General features: G+C 37.0%; 1 protein-coding gene across 4 annotated transcripts in view; it reads right to left on the bottom strand.

Annotated features, from left to right (window-relative positions):
• Positions 1–18,146, bottom strand: part of SMOC2 (SPARC related modular calcium binding 2) — a 145,288-nt gene that overhangs the window by 70,596 nt on the left and 56,546 nt on the right. For 2 of the 4 annotated variants that reach the window (XM_041424421.1, XM_041424414.1), the window contains exons 3-6: positions 13,095–13,201; positions 11,887–11,986; positions 4,230–4,277; positions 111–194 (exon numbers count right to left, since the gene is read on the bottom strand). In XM_041424421.1, the coding sequence (XP_041280355.1) occupies positions 111–194; positions 4,230–4,277; positions 11,887–11,986; positions 13,095–13,201 (339 nt within the window). The remainder of the gene's footprint in view (positions 1–110; positions 195–4,229; positions 4,278–11,886; positions 11,987–13,094; positions 13,202–18,146) is intronic. The other 2 variants (XM_041424429.1, XM_041424436.1) reach the window with 1 other exon arrangement.

Here is an 18,146-nt window from a genome sequence, read left to right as displayed (position 1 = left end):
AATTTCTTCCACCACCCCAGCAGTTGTAGATACTCCTAGGATGTCATTTTATGTTGTGGAATACAGTCCATAACTGCACAGTTTAATACCATACTGTTAAATTCACTCACCTTCTTCATCACCTTGAGGCTGAGTCTCCAGCGCGGGAGCTGAGGCATCATCTGAATTCAGAATGGAAAAGATTTGCAAGGAGACTACAATTATGAGAGTAAGCTAAATAAGTGTACATACATGACTGAAAATAATGATTTGCACATAGCCCCGGCCAGTAAACAATTTAAACATTCTTTATAGGCAGTACACAGCACAGATTTAGTACATATACAGACTATGTTTTATAAATGGATGGGGTCTGAGGTCATGGATGATTAATTTATTGCAAGTTCTTTGGTGATGCATGAAGTGATCAGGTTGCTCTCTGGAGTGCAATTCTTCACTTCTAATGCTGCACACTGATACTTACAGATTATAACTGAAAAATCAGCATTTCTAAAGAAATAATTAGATAAATGTATAGAAGGACTGAGACCTGTGAAATGAAAACCAGTCTAGAGGGAATGAGTGGCTGCAGACACCTTAAAATCAAAGGGTTTTTTAAGCACAGCAGGATCTATTTAAGAATCAAGTTGATTTATAAGTGAGATTCACAGATTATATAACCAGAATATTGTTTGCACAACTGTTATCCTCTGGTCAGCATTCTCCATCCACCCACTACCAACCATTACTGCAAGAAACGAGGAAGGGAAAATTACAGAAAGCAAGACAAGAATTGACAAGAAGACATGAGTCATTTTAGGTTCAGTAAAACACTGTGGACGTAGTGCTGGAAGAGAAAAACTAAACATAAAAAAACTATTTAAACAAGCTTTTGCTAAACAGAGTGGTACCAATGACCCATCTTTACTTTATTATGTTTTTGTTATTTAAAACTATTGCAGATGTGGGGTAAATATGACTCAGGAGGCCATACTAGTGCATATTTTCCAGTCATATTTTCCTGTGGCATGGAGCTAACTCCAAGACCAAGGTGTACTGCAGTAAACAGCATCTTCCATGCAAAGGTTTTATTACTATTTCTTGCAGTTTCACAATTGGATCTCAGACCTAAACAGTTTCCAGATTGTTTTCTTGGCATTTTCATGGAAGACAGAATCAAAGGTAACTGAGAAGCTGCTTCTGGCACGTAGCCTTACCTGGGTAACAAGGGAGCAGCAGCTTTTAGGCTAACACACTATCTCTTTCCTTTCCTTCTTGCTAGTGCAATTCCAAGAGTCTCCTATTCTCTTTGCTATCACCATCACTGTTTGGGGCATTTTAAGTTTCTGTTGTCTTTAAATCATGCAAAAGGTTTGGGGTCACTCTGACCTTTGCCTCTAAGGGTCACAGTCTGGGTCACAGTCTAGGTCACAGCAAATACCGATACCAAGTAGATACTGAGAGCAGGTAAAACCAAATTTCCAGCCATGGAATAGTGATCTTTATACAAAACCAAAGCAGCAGCAACGGGAGCTTAATTCAATGCAAAATTATCTAACCAAGGCATAAGAAGATTTCTTTTAAGAGTGCTCTTTCTTCATATCCACACAATGGCAGTATTCTTTGCTTCAATGTTATGAAAGACTGTCACTCCTCATTAGTTTTGCTGGCATTTCTGTGGTGTCCTCTGGGTGGTAGAATAAGACCATTGATTAATTTCAGAGAGGCCATCAAGCATCCTAGTGTACTGAAAATCAAGACATATATTTAGATGATCAATCAGTATGTGATTCAGGAAACCCAGTATTTCAGAAGGCAACATATGGTAGGCAGATATTACCCAGAGCTAAGCCAGAAATTGGGTCTGCATTTAAACGACTTTTCTAATAATCTTTTGGTACACAATTTCAGTTTGTGACACATTTAATCTTATGCAATTACCTGAAATTCAGCATAAGGCTGCAACTCAGTGATAATCACCCCAATCAAAATTAGCCTCCTGAACTTTGTTCAAGGAGCATTTAAAACAGTTTTGGTGTTGTTTTTGTTTTAATACAACATATGTTTAATGACTGATATGAATTAGATATCTCACAGACTAATTGCACAATTCTTCCTGGCTGGCACATGCATACCAGTCTATATATTTAAACATAAACTTGTTTAAATTCTGTTTGCTGTCAGAGTTCAGTTACCAAGAACACAGTCCTGAAGTCAGTTAAGAATCAGAAAAAAAGGGATGTGATCCCAACTCCGACACCTGTGTTTTTCAGAGTATAAATATTTTCCTTGGATAGAGGAAAGAACTGTGTAGCCAGAGAACATACTTAAGGGAACAAATTTTAAGCTTCATTTCTGTTCAGTTTAATGTTTAAATTTATAAACATGCTAACAAAGCCCCTGATCTCCAATATCTGCAGCTGGAAGTTTTCTTTCAGTATTGGAATACCCAGAGAAAGCAAGGTGCACAAGTACATCAGATATGGCTCACCAGCTCCGTATCTATGATACATCTTGGAAGGGGAGACTGTCTCAAGTTAAGTCTATGCTGTCTCTTGAGGATAGTCCCCAAGACCACACTTTGAAGGTCTGAAGCACATCCTCTGGAGCACTGAGAACACTGTGAACCAGCCTAAGTTTGCTGGGCTACAATATGGGCAGACACTCCTGGTTGCTCCACAGGAACATGCAGAGGAAAGAGCAGAGAGTGTTATGGTTGCTGCAAAAACTACTACAGTGCCCTTGCAAGCTGAGCTACAAAATATGTTTTACTACACTGGCTGTGAAGCTGAAGCACAGCTCCTTAACTCAGACAGAGGTATGATCCTGGTCCCTTCTCTGTGAGAGTCCCTAAAGAATTTGGGATGTCTCTAACAACACTACTTTATTTAAATCATAAGTCAGTGACCATCTGGAAGAAGGGTGAGGAGAGGAAGAAAGCAGTGTTTGAGAAGAAGCAGGGACCACCTAGGAACCAGGTCAGAAGCCTTTAATGCTGCAGGCTTGTGCTGGAGAACAAAAACCAGGCATGAGTAAAATGCAATCATGTCACTTAAGACACAAATATACGTGGTAAGAAGGGAGATTTGATAAACTGTGTTCATTTCCTTGTTCTGTGATTGTTCATTCAGGGTTCAGTAGTTCAGCCATCACAGCCACAAACAAAAATAGAGGATACCAGTCAAGTTTTATATATAGGATAGTTCATTCAGTTCAAAGCTGAAAATGAAAGTCCAGACCTGAAGAAAATGGGCAACATACGGTTAGTGGAACCTGCAATTTGTCTGGAAATACATGAAGGACCAATTTTTCAGTACTTTGTAATAATTAGCCTTAAAGAAGTACTGATTCTTTTAGCCTAACAGCACTATAGTTTATTTCAATGTTAGGTTTATGGCAATGCTGCAAAAGCGCCTGTCAAAAAAATTCAGTTATATTTACCATGCACCAAACAGAGAGGCATTAACATTAGAACAAAAATGAGTAACTTCTTTAAAATTAACTTATGCAGTGTAACTGATGGAAATATTCAGTATGTTGTTTTCAGCTGAATCTAAAATTCTTTCAAGTGTTTGGAGAGTGTTAACTTTTATTTAGATCATAGACATCTCATTCATTTTTGTCTATGAGCTATGTCATATTCACATCAGATTTTGACAAAAAGATATACATCATGACCTATATTAAAAAAAAAAAAAAGGAAAAAAGAAACCAAAAAACAATCTTCTGGCCATAAATATAAGCCATCAGATGACTTAATCACAATATAAAGCCAAGTGCTGGGTCCAAGATGACTCAAGCACTGATTGCTATGGAAATAAAGTGAGAACTCCAGTTCCCAAGATTTTGGGACAGCAGAATGCTGTCTTTATCAAACAGACAGAATGATCTGTCCTCCAGAAAAAGCAAAAAGTATGGGAAAATATTTCAGAGTATAGAATTGGGAAGGAAAGTTGTCCAAACAGCACTGAATTGCAAAGTCTATAGGACTGAGACTAGAAAAATATAGTGTCTGTGCATACATACATATATATATATATATATATATATATATATATATATGTTTATACTTATAAGTTTACTAAATATCTGCAATGAAATATAAAATTAATAACAAGCATGCATATATATTACATATGCAGCTACAATACATAATAAATTTATATTGATAATTTAAATATATGGAAAACCACAGCAGTGTATCCCACAGTTATTTTAGCTTCTATTTAAAGGCCAGCTAAGATATTTACCTGTTTTGCCTGTACCTTCTCGTTGTGGCAGCTTCTCACTCACTGAACCTACAATTGGAAAAAGGAATTAACCAGAAAAATATTATCTTCACTTCTAATATGCCATCTAAGAAACACAGTTCTGCTTTAATGATTCATTTTTGTATATTACAGTAATAAATAGCAGCAAATTCTTCCTCACAAACCAAAGGTTTTCGCTTTGCCTGACCTCTGCATTTGTGCACAATCCATACACTGCCAGACTCCACTTCTTGGCCAACACAAGACCTGAGAAAGAGGTAGCATTAAACACTACATAGACACAAGTCCAAGAACATGCTCATGTGCTGCAGGATGACCCTTTCCCTTCCCCACGGCCCCAGCAAGGACAGGTTCTGCAAGAAGGAGCATAACTCCGGAACCACTCCTTTGTTGTCCCTCATACAGGGCAGCTCTCTCCCTTTGCTCAGTTTTACCCTCACACCTCAGATGCTTTCAGGGGCTTTTTCAGCCTCTAGGCTAGGCCTGGCTCAGATTAAAAACTGTCCTTTTCTGCTTTAAAGGCCTCACACAAAACCTTGTGGAAATCCTGTGGTGGTGTGGCAAAGTGTTTGTGTCCTGGGGGGACACAGAACCTTAATCTGAGCCTGAGCCTGAGCTTGAGCTGGGCTCATGAGTCATCCCCAGAGCTGTGGCCCATGGGAGAAGAGACAGGAGAGGTGAGAAGGGACTCAAGAAGATTACAAGAGATGGGCTTTCACAGCTTATTCTACCAGCCTAGACTCCAACCCAACATAGAATCCAGCCTTATATTCAAGCCATCAAAAAATGGAGAATCCACTAATTTTCTTAGTAGTTTTTCAAGGGGGCACTTGTCCTTAGGATTTAAAATAGAAATCCTTCCTTATTTCTTGCTTGTGTGCCATTTCCATTTTTATGATTCTAATTACTAGACACTTAACAATTTATCTGTCTCTGCTGCATTGAAAACCACCTTTAAAAGTGGTATCTTTCTCTCTGAAGAGCAAGATGGAGTGATCAAATCTTAAAAACATGAAGTCTTTCCATTCTTAAAATACAGTCTCTTCTTACACACACCTGCTATAATTAAAAGAAAAATACTGAAAAATATGTGTGTGAAATAATTTAGTTGCCTTAATTTATTAAGTTATTGGAATAACTACGATGACTGTGTTTAAAAAAAACCAAAGGAAACCCAAACCTTGCAGCATAATACTTGTGTTCTAAAAGGACAATTTAAATAACAGAACCCACTAAATCACAGGCCTTGCTTACCATGCTGAACTGATGGTTACTTCAGCAGGAAGTTTAGACAAGGAGTCTGCCAGAGAGGAGGTGCCTAACATTACAAATCAGCCCTGCTGATTTTAAAGCCTCCATGAATGAATACATGGCATTGCAGTCAAGATAGTAACCTGCTGATGGATTCAACTCTTAATACAGCTTTATATATGCCAATTACAACTTTATATATTCATATTAAAATATTCTTGTTTAGACTTGTTTCCTTTCATGACAATAGTGTATTTTAATACATTTTCATTATATAATATTTGAGTCACCAGAAATTGAATAGACTTAGTGATGCATCAGTATTAATTGAGGCAAGAAGAAAGTCACTATCATTGCAGGAATTATATCCAAGGGTGTTTGGGATAGCTTGTTCTACAAGGGCTCCAAAACTAATCCATGTTGTTCACTCTGAAAAGGAGGCAGATTTTGTATTTATGCTGAAGCCAGAAGATCTGAGTTTTTGATGCTTGGCTTGCTTTTGATAAAAGGCTCAGCTAGAACTCAAATAAGATGTTCCAGTGTTTGGAAGTACTACACACAAAATTACAGGTTTTCCTAATTGCACCAAATACCAGTGATCCAATCTTTCCTCAAATTTCATCCAGCTACTATTAACTCTGTAGTTTCCGAATTTCATTTTGGTTCACAGGCTTATAATAATAATTTCCTTTCAAATCCAGATACTTTAGGCCCAACTCTCAGTCACGCAAGCATTTTAAACAGACTTTACACTCATTAGTAGAAATGATGTCTCAGCAGGGGGAATGTGTGTGATGAACTGTTACCCATACTCACTCTGCTCCATTTTGGCACCAGTGTTGTCTCTCTATGAACATTAGAACTATTAGTATAAACTGAACTCAGTTTATACACAAGTAATTTAACACATTGGTGAAATTTATATAATATCCCACATCTTAAACTAAAAGGAGAAAAATCTTTCCAGAGGTATTCACATTACTTCAAATATATGAGAAATGGTGACAATGACTAAAGTCTGGGGTAATTGAATTTGAATTTTTTTTACCCTAAATTTTCATGAAAAATTAATGGATGGAGGAAGAGAATGGCATTTTCTAAAAACTAACATAATCCTACCTAATCTAATTTCAGTAAGAAACTGGATTAATTCTATGAAAATCAGGTTTACTGGGCTAACATTATTTTTTTAATAGTCTTAAGAAGTCAACAATAATTTTCGCATAATTTCCTATAAAAGAAAACCTGTGCCCTTCATATAGTTCCACCTGAAATTTTCAATTTATGCAGCATAAACTTGTCTCTAAATTTGAGGTAAGGAGTTATTGAGTTTGTATCTTTTTTCTACCATTTCCTGAATGGTAGAAGGTAGAAGCACTTCTAGCTGAAATGATGATAGGAAGTTGCATTTGCAAGTTTATAGAAAATTTTGTCCTCAGTATCAAGATGAATCCCAAATTTTCAGCTAGGCAGGAAACAAAACTAACTTATAACTTATCTAAAAGTTAGGCAATGCAATTGGCTTCCAAGTTTTCAGTACATTGTAAGCAACCAAATCACCACATAAATAAATATCCTTATGGAATGATGGAAGATGAGGAGGGATATTAGATTCAACACATTACATCAAGAGGAAGAATTTAGCACGATTCAAGCTTGTACACTTGCTTAGCCATCTTTCTATTTATGATTCTGATCTTTTTTGTTAAAGGCAGACATAGTCATTCCTTAGTTTATTGCAAACCCTACAATCCTAGCCAATTTCACTCTAGCAGCATCTGAGGCACAATAAATCTTCCAGAGAATGTGTTGTGAGTGTGAGTTTTGTGGGTTTTGATTTTAGCATATCCATTTTCTATAATTTTGATCATATGGGATTGGGCTATTAAAAAAAAAAAAAAAGGTGAAAGCCTATTATTATCTAGTTTACATTATGATTTCTGATCTTCTGCAAGAGAATATTTGATATATAATCACTGAATGTAGACATCAGGAAAGGTAAACTCCCCCTACTATTCCTATCTCACCTGTGGCTGTGTCTGACTGTGTATGTATAGGCAAAGAACTACATATGAGGACTAAATATCTAGATAATTCAAGGATGAATATTTTTCTCCAGCTAATGAAAACAATTTAATGGAAACTTTAAAAGTTCATTGCCTTCCCAAATATATTTTTTGCATCATATTATTGGACCACACTACTGTACTGGAAGAGTTCTGAATTTCTAAAGGTACTTGCATTTTGGCCATAAAAGATGATCATGCCATCTTAATCAAAAGGGAGCAAAACTGCTTCAACAGAAGAATAAAATTTCTCTCCATACCTCTGCAATCTCACTGGCAGAAGCCCAGCATATTTAATAGGGCATAAACCCTCTACAATAGGCAAAGACTCTATCTTCCAATGATAATATAACACCTGATTCTCAACTTCTGCCCCATTTCTCAGGACTCCCTGCCAATGGAATTTCTGTAGTTCCCTACAGTGCTGATAACAGAGACAGACAGTTGTAAAAATGTCCTTTTTTTTGTCTGGTGCTCTTTAGTGAAAGTACTGGGAGACATTAATAATTTTTAAGGATCTTTCTTTTTGATGCCATCATGGGAATGTGTTTGATTTACTGTCCCTCTCACCATCCCTCCTGCAATAGTGAAGACGATTTTCATAGAGTGGAACAGCATTTTGAGATTTATCATGCATGTCTTAGCAGCAACAAATGTTGATGTGGGAAAAACTGAAAAAGCTGGAAGAAGAGCCTCTTTCAGGTAAAGATATAGTAATTAAAGCAAAGGTTTACATAAAATAGTTGGAAAATCCTGCATTTTTAATGCTGCTTATGATCTTCATTCTTCCATATCTTGCGTCTCTTGCACAAAAGGCCGCTTAAATAAGAGTAACAAGAACAAGTCAATGAGCAAAAAATGGCTCAGGCAACTGTTGTTGATACATAAAAAATAGGTATGAGACACCTCTTGGACCTGAGATAACTTCAGAAAACACTATGTTATTCAGCTAACCAGCCTTAACAGTTAGAGAAATGTAGAGGTTGTTTTGCATATCCAGTATCACACAGTAAATGGGAAGCATGGATAGGGTTTGGAATTGCTAAACCAAACTCCAAACTGCCCATCCTAAATTTTGCTTCGTATTTCCTCTATTCAAATTCAAGTTCTTCCAGACTGTCGTGTTGTTCTTTCTTATTTCTGGGCATTCATCAATGATAGTTCCACTGGGGGGACATGAAAGGCAAGAAATTATCTCATAATTTCAGAACAGCACAGTTGATTAGAAATGTATTTGAACCTGGTCTTCAGCTGCTGAAGAACTAACCTAGAACTGAAAATTAGTTTAATATTTCCATTAAAGCAAAAAAAATTCATACATTCCATGATAGCACATTGCCTGTAAGAAAATCATTAGAAAAGCATCTTAATTGTCTGCACAAATTTTCCTCTAAAGGAAAAAGGTGGCAAAAGTGATCTTGGGAGAAAAAGGTATGGTACAGATAAACTTGGAAATTTGTACAAACGACTTTGAAATACCTATAGCATCCAGCCTACAGAATACAAAGAAGCAGTGAGAATAAAGAAACATGCTGATGTCAGGATGCTACCACTGCAGATCTCCCTGCATATCAGAAATAGCACAGAAATTCCTGCCTCAAGGGTAGCAAGACACAAGGCTAACAAGGGACAACAGTATTGGCAAAAATGGTATCTCTGTAATACTAGTTGAAACAGGAATATATTTACACAACTTCAGTTGACCCACTGAAGTTTTGATTATAATTCCTGTGCATAGTCATACTAAATAAAGAAGTATAAAAGGGAATAAATAGTGATCTGGAAAACATCAACACTCTTGTGAGGGAAAAAAAATCTTATCCTAAAATCTCTTATCCTAAACAGATGGCAATTTTGAATATATACTTGGAAATGGGAGAAAGCTGCAGTTGCGCATCAGACTTTCGTTTTGCAATAAACAAACTAAGTTTTGCTTTATTATATCCCATAACTTTCTGAGAAAATCTGTAGGTGCCTTCTCTGTTGAATGAGAAGGTTTCTCCAGATCTCTCAAAACTGAGTCCTTTGCCAATACCACTGCAAAATCCCCTAGCATTTCAAGTCTTCCTTCCAAACTCTGCTGGACTTCTTTCCTGAAGGACAAAGGAGAAGTGATGAACAGCAAAATATGAGAACACTGATACAAGGGGACGAAATGTGCAGAGAAAATCCCACAGGGTCTCATAACTGAAAAATTACCCACAGTCTTTCCATGGATCAAAACCAGACTCTGAAAAACCTGTGCCCTGGAACAGTTTATTTATCTCTGAGCTACTAAATTCAATTTGAGTTCTATTATGACCTTCACCTTAGCATTTCATTAAAAACAATTTCCTTTCCCGCCCCTCCAAAAATGAGCTGAAGCAGTCTGGCAGTTTGTCTGCTAAGCATGTGACTACACCTTTGAGAGGAACTAGGCTTAGGTTCCTCAGAGATACAAAATAATTCTCATATTAATTGATTAATTTTCTAAGAACTACACTGCAGTTGCTCCCCGGTAATACCAAAACAAATACAAAAAATGAAAATATAGCAAATAATTCAACACCATTTTGAGCCAAAATATTGCCATGTGTTATAAGACACCTGACAAACAATTATTTATTTAACTTTCAGCATCAACATAACCCTTTCTTCACTGATGTCAGTGAAAGGACAGGTGGGGAGAATATAAATGGAGGATATAAAAATGGATTTTGCAGAGAAAGAAACAAAGGCGCACTCTCAGAGAAGCCCTAACTATGGACATGTAAAAACAGCTCTACTCAAAATTACACCGAAGCACAAAAGTGCTGTCCTAGCCATGGCATCATAGAACCACAGAATGGTTTGCAAGAGACTTTAAAGTTCATCTCATTCCAAACCCCTTGCCACAGGCAAGGACACTTTCCGCTAGACCAGATTGCTCGGACCCCCATCCAACCCATCCTTGAACATTTCCAGGGATGGCACATCCACAACTAAAGAAGACACATCCATGTGTCTTCTGAAGATGCAGATCAGTCATAAATTTTAATGGCACTAAAATTAAAATGAATGCACATTTCCCCCTATTTTAAGGTTTCTGAATATTTTATATTATTTTTCACAATTGAGTCTTGCTTCACAGTGACTTTTCAGAGTGGATTAAAAGGAATATTCTGAAGAGTATTTTTTCTGGATAAAGTTCACCTACAGGCAAGATGTGGAAAGATTCTGTAAGTCATTTTAACTAGAAAGACCTTAAAAATAAAAATAACTTTCTATAAACTTTGCTGAAACTTCTGCATTGCTCTCCTCCTTTCTCCATCTATTTATTAAAAACATCAGTGTTGTGCTTGAATGATTGAAGTAGACCGGGACAGATAAATTTCCTGATTCACTTTCTTTTTCAGCTTTGTTCACATTACAGGACAGTGAAAAAGCTGTTTCTTCCACTTTCTGACAGAGAATGGTGCTGCAGAACAAATAGTTAGACAATAGATAGAGTGTGCAAATATTTGTAGAGCTATTTCTATACAATTCTCTCAACCTCAATGGGCGTGAACAGCTATTTTGACCACCATTCATACACTTGGGATTTATCATCAGTGTTAATGAAATAGGGTCAGAAGCAATCCCCTGAAAAACTGAATCTCTTAATTGTCCTGATGAAAGACAAAAGGCAGCATGCAAGGCAGTAAGTTTGATTTCCCAGTTAATTTCTGCAGGCAATTTTTTTCATTTTGCTCTTAATGCTTTTATGGATTTGGTCATTTGTGGAATGTGCTGTGGGAGTTTTTTCATTGGGCTATGTTACAAATGGGCATTCACGCTATGTTTTTTTTTCCTGTATTCTAAATATTGAATTATCAAAAAATGCAAATTCCTCTGAAATGCTTTTGAAATGAGTTTTTGTGCAAGACAGTTTATAACATAAAGTGCTATATCATATAACATAAAGTGCTATATCAGCAATTCAGTCACCTAGTTTCATATATGGACACATAAATATGGTATGAATGACCACTGCAGAAAACCTTCAATAGCTAGATTAATGTACAAATAAAGTAGATAGATCCCAGAATCACAGGGAGGCTTAAGGTGACAGTGACCTTAGACTTCATGCACAGCTATACGAAAAGCTAGACCAACTTTCTCAGAGCCTCATCCAGCTGAATTTTACCAAATCCCAAGGATGGGGCATCCACAGCTTCCACCACCACCAGTTTTTGGGCTGAACCAGTCTTCTAGGGAAAGCTTCTTTTGCTTGTCTAATCAGATGCCACAGATAAACAGTTCATGACATAGCATCATAACGGATGTTATGCATGTTATGCAGCCAGACAAAAAAGATTTACCTGGGCAGCGAGGAGTTTTGTGAGCCACAGCAGTACCGCTGATAGGACGGCCATTGGGAGTGACACACCAGCAGTATCCAGTGTAACTATGGCACTGAACCTGTCAGAAACAACAAGAACCATGTGCAGCTTGTCAGACACATGCCTGTTATCCCACAGCATTTGTGGCACACGAGTACAGAAACCTATCCAGCAAACTGTATTGGCAAAACCTAGAACAATAAACCACAATGGGCCCATCTCAGTCCTATATATGATTTTTTAGCATAAACCATATTTCAGGCTAAGTGTAGTTGGTCCTTCAGAATCAAATTGAAGAAAAAACTATTGAACTATATGTCTTAGACGAGTGAGGCGCAGGTGTTATAAAAACTTCACAAGGAAGTTCCTCAAGGGACACATAAACTGTTCCTGAAACAAGAAATCCTGAGTTTTTTCCCACATAGAGAACATATTGTTCCACCCACTGAAGGAGCAAGACAGAGTGCTTCTGCCAGCATTATTCATATCCCAAGTTGTCAGAAAGGAAACTCTTGGAATTTCGCTTAAAAACCAATTGCATTATATTTTCTAAGGGCCAATATCACTTGCCTCATCATGCTTAAAAACAGAAAAATTGTCTTCTGCGCTACTCCAGGACCAAAATGCAGTACAGAGGGGACAGCAGGGGATCATGATTGGAATATATACCTCAGGATAAGCTTCTAACTGTGTTCCTTCTGAATTCCGTGATCTAAGTAAATTAGTCTCAGACCACATGCTTGTGAAGAAATTCAGCAGAGAATAATGAAGGATTCTATATGATTCATGATTTAGTACTTAAGATATGGATTCCAGTCACAAGATTTCTGGTTCAAATCAGGAACAGATCACAAATTCCAAGCATTTTACCATCTGATGAGTATTCAGGGGACTACTGAATTACTCAGCTGCCTCATCCTAGAAGAACAGGGAGTGTATTACACGAACAGTGGTAATGTTTGGCTCTTTTGCTGGCCAGCTGTGAAAGAGAGAACAAGGACTCAACACATAACACAGATTTTCCTTCCTTTTTTTTTTTTTTTTTTTTTTTTTGACGTGTTGGTACAAATTACATTTAATTTTGAAATTAAATTTCCCTTCATTACATTTGTCTCTTTCTCATCCTTTTCAAACAGACATAGTCTGACCTTCCAATCATGCAAGACACTGAATGAAAAATTTTCAACCTGACTGTATGTGCCATCATCATTGCATTCTGGGATAAAGACTTGTTGAAATTCTTTGCGAGCTTGTTCTTGGGTGTACTTCCTCTCAGCCACACATCTGGAAACATCTAGAGAAATGGAAAAGGTCAGTCAGTTGGATGATGCAATATGAAAAAAAGATAGGTGACCATCTATGTTACGAAAAAGACAACCCTGAGACTCATGCAAAGAGATTCAAAATTTTAATAAGTGAAAATGTATGACCAACTTGCATTATTTTTAGGGAAGAAAACCAATGCAGGACAATAATTTCTGGACAATAACCCGTAACTGGAAAATGAAATTGAGAGATGCCTGAACAGACAAACTTTCTGTTCTAAATGCCACCAAGAAGTAGAAGCCCAAACAGAGCTTTTCCTCTCAATTTAACACAGCAATAGCTGCCATGCTGCACACCACAATAGTATTTCAGAGATGGCGGCAGCAGCAGCTTTCTAGTACTTCAGGAAAGGCAAAGGAAGCAGCAGGAGCACAGCTGCCTCGTACTTCCTACTTACTGCAGCCAGGCAGCAACTTCAGCTGTGACTACAGATCTCACCACCAGGCTGGTAAAAAAAATAAATATATATATATACTGTACAGCGCAGGAACATATTGGGAAGGTGATTAAATAATAATTTTGGACATGAATAATTCATATTATGCTAAAATTTAATGTGACATTTTATGATTTATGCATGGGACATCAAGTCTACCAGATGGTCCTTTTTGTCCACTGTGAGGTTTCTTGCATCATCTCCTTAGTTATTTGGTATTGGTCTCCATCCAAGAGACCAAACAGCAAACAAGACAGCTTTAATTCAGTTAAGTTTCTATTGTCTAACAAGCTATATTGTCTACTACATATACTTTATTTCAGTTATGCAGCCAAGAGCTCAAAAAACACACATAAGTTGTTGTACCTTTTACACTACAAATTTTAGCATGTTGCTGATGCATAATCAGGACTTCAGAATCTGTTTGAGCTAAGCAATTTCAGGAAAAATTAGAATACCAGGCAAGCTTAAGGTAGTATTAATGACTTCAAGATGTGACTGTAACATCTGAATTAAAATTATTTCCAACATACGAGCAGAGAAATTTGCTGCTTCTGATCCCTGTTTGGTTTAAAAACTGTTTGACAGAAAGTGGTTAATCCCATTTTAAATATAAAACTGTCCAGTGATTACCTGTGAGACAGCGGTGCTGTGGTGATTCATTAATGCTTGTGCAGCTCTTCAAAAGCATGGGAACAGACTTTCTAGTCCATGCAAGGTGCAAATTAAACAGAATCTGAACAGTGAATCAACAGCACTTGACAGAAGTTTGCATTCCTAGGAGCACACAGGTGAGCCAGCTGAATTCCCATACCCCAAACACCCTCTCTGTGCCAGTATGATCCAGACACACATTAACAGAACAAGCCTGGAAACTTACTGGCATGGCAGAAGTTTCTTTTTACAGGGTAAATCCTTCACTTGTCACTTCCGCTGAGCTTTGGATAACTCACTTGGCAACATTAGCATTAAAAAATCCCTTCAAGTCCTAGGCAATCTGCTGTGGAAGTGTAGCATAATGAGGACAGTTCTCAGCATCTACATTCTGAAAACAAAATTGGGGCCCCTTAATTCTGTTCTTCCTATTTCTCTCCTGATCTTGGATTCATGTGCACTAGTTCTGTGTGTTACTTTACCCTTCTCAAAGGAGCACTATGAGAGTTCATGCTGCTAATATGCCCCAAATACAAATAGTTTTACTTTGAAAAACTATGTTTCAGTCTTAGCATCATTAATTGTATTATGCTGTTTCTGGAGGAATACTTAGAGATTAAATGATAACTGAAAGGGACAGAGAAGTTCAAGCATTCAGAAATGTGAGAAAGAAAAAATAATAAGGAACTAAATTAATTTGTACTATGGCACTTTAATAGTTTTTTTCTCCAAGGGAGAAGTATAGTCAGTGTACTGTGCAGGTCAGGTAAAATCTGTTAATATGTGCACTGCCAAAGATTTTTTTTGGGGGGGAAAAAAAGAGAAACATTTTAAGCAAACTTTGGTGTCATAAGCATTCTTCTTAGCATGGTTTGGTTACACAGTGCTTAATAACATGTGGTTTTAATGTAGCTAGTATTTTAACTGAAAATAAATCACTCCTTTGTTGAACCTCTGTCCTCGTTTTTCTGGAATGACATGTGGTTTAAATGCCTAAAAGGAAAAGTGATATAAATTCCATCACATGAGGTCTCTGGTATAGAACCAGTAGAGTTGTAAATTATCTTCAATAGTTAAATTATCATAAAAATATACCAAGAAGAGAAGTCCTCCAAAACTGTCCACCACTTGTTCCTAAACAGCCTGATGCTCTAAAGGCCTCCTATTCGTGGATGATCTAATATACTTTAAAATCAACAGTCACCAAATTTATTAGAATATAAAATTCACATTTGAAGTCTTATTTTGTAATATATAACCATGGAAACACTTTAAACCTTGGACATTACTGAGCTTCAGTATATATACAAAATAAAACCATGAGGACGATCTCTTGTCAAGTTAATAATCTGAAAGTGTGTAAAGTCAAAATATTATTTCCAGTTTTGGGGTGTTTTTTGTTGTTTTTGTTGTTGTTGTTGTTGTTGTTGTTGGTTGGTTGGTTGGTTGGTAGGGTTTTTTTGTGGGTTTGTTTTTTTTTTTTTATTTTACTGAGATATTATTGCAGAAGAATAATTATGACACAGAGTTGAGGTCCAAACCTGACAGAATAAATGTAATCAGGTGATCAAGATAAAAAGAAGAAATATAAAAACATTCACACTCAGAATATTAATGACCATTAAATTGTTCATTCAGAAGAGCTAAGTTCCTTCCAAATAAAAAAGAGATCATTGAAGAGAAAATAAAATATTTTCTATAAATTTGTAAGACTACACCATCTGATTATCTGCCTCTGTGCCCTGGTTGCAATGCCTTCAAAATCTGTTGCATGACTTCCAGAAATGTTTCCAAAGAAAAAGAATTCAAGACATTTAATGGCTATACATTTATGCAAAATAACAGCTGAAAAAGGATGAAAAAATTATTTCCTGATACAACTGGAAGAAAGGCTGAAACATGAGCTCACATCAAAATATCAGACAAGAGACAGTTGTAAGGAAACCTTGCAGCTCCTAACATGCATAAATAAGCAATGGGTGACATCCTAATCCATAGGGAGAAAATCCTTCAACATGGCCATTGCTCATGACCATTCAGCAAAGAAAAATCTGGGATTCACTGTACAAAGTCTCCTTTTACTGCACCCAGATAATTTTTACCTACAGTCTCCTCTGTGCACCTTGTAGAAGTGCTTCACATGAAACTCAAATTAATAGGATGAGTCTAGAATTATGTGGTTTGCCAGAATTTAGTTTACATAAATGAATCAATCAATAAATAAATACATCTAAGGGGATGGGTAACAGTAAAATCTCTCACACACCGAGTCAACTTTGCTATTTATCCAGGACAGGAATCATTCAGGTCAGGATGGTTATTCAATCAGGATGATTATTTTGAAATGAAGACCAAGAATGAAAGGTGACAGGACTGACCCAGTACCTTTGTGCTGATTAATCAGCCCAAAGCTTTTGACTTTTCAGCATTGCTCCTGACAAAAGCAGGCTAAAATCTTACAAGGTGAGCAGTGTCCTTCTGGTGATAAACCTGAGACCAGAGGGGAGTCTGAGGCTGCAAGGTTTTGGAAGGATGAGAACCACTGTCTAATGCAGCAAAGCTTTTTTGGGTTTCTTGGAGTTTGTTTTGTTTTGGGGTTTTTTGCGGGTTTTTTTTTTTTTTTTTTGGTTTGTTGTTGTTGTTGTTGTTGTTTGTTTGTTTTTGGTTTTAATCTGATTTTTTAAAATTTTTGGAACTTTCTAGTGGGGGCTTGAAGGGGCTTGAAACTGTTGTAAGTTTCTTACTAGAATTCTCACTATACCTTATTTCTCTTCCTAACTAAAGTATTAATAAGAAATTCAGCAGGCTCAAGCTGCATTCTGGTATATGACCTGATGGAAAGGCCGTTATGTTCTAAGACCTGTTAAAATCTGGCTGAAATGCAGCCTAATTTGCCTATAGTCATACAATGAGAAGAACTAATTTTGCAGGTATGCATGTCCAGCCATAATTTGGAATTCTGTCAATGACTAACTCAGTGAGACTTTATCCTCTCAACTGCAGGTAAAAGGGCTTTTACATCCCATAACCTTGCGGGAAATTGGAAAAAAAAAATCTCCTGGCATAGAAATTGAGCATGATTTTACCTTAATTCAGCTCACTGGGACTCTGTTAGCTGTCAAGCTGGACTGGTACAAGGCTCACTGCGTTTTAGCACTGTATGTTGGCCAGTGTGTGGATTGTGGATGTACCTCTGTCACCTAGCACCAGGACTGCAAAAGCAACCAGAGGTTTAATAAGATGAATACATCTCGAGATGTACAACAGAAGACAAAAATGAATATATGGGAGTAGACAGAAACACGAAGAACTTAAGAGGGTACAGAGATGTAGCTGTTTGGGCAGGTCTTTCTGAATTGCCCTAGTGACAATTCTGACTTCCAGGAGAGACCAGTGACCAGAAAGCACAAACAAAATAAAAAGTCTTCTTAATTCTGATCTAAGTTACTCTGTGCAACAGGGAAAAGTTTCACCTATGAAGTGGATCCACTACATTGCTGCATGACCTTCCTGAGATAGCACTGAAGTCAAAAGGAAATTCTGGAAATAGAGTTAACCTCACAAACAGCACCAGCCTGACTTGGAACTAATCTCATTTTATGCTTTATTTCCAACAGTACAGCTCTGAAAATACTGAGCTTCAGGGAAAAAAAAACATACACCAACTCTGCTGGCTAATCCTTGAATAATATATCAAACAGAGGGAAGTTTATTACTGCAAAGTAGAAGTTTGTCATTATAACAATGACACAAACTCCTCAAGGGGGTAAACACCATCTCTAAGGTGACATTCAGTACAATTAATTTACAGGCATTTTGGGGC

This window comes from Onychostruthus taczanowskii, unplaced genomic scaffold (genome assembly GCF_017590055.1).
Source record: "Onychostruthus taczanowskii isolate IOZ18803 unplaced genomic scaffold, ASM1759005v1 scaffold111, whole genome shotgun sequence".
Lineage (NCBI taxonomy): Eukaryota > Metazoa > Chordata > Aves > Passeriformes > Passeridae > Onychostruthus > Onychostruthus taczanowskii.
Note: the sequence above shows the minus strand (reverse complement) of the source record. Positions and strands in the feature narration are given on the sequence as shown.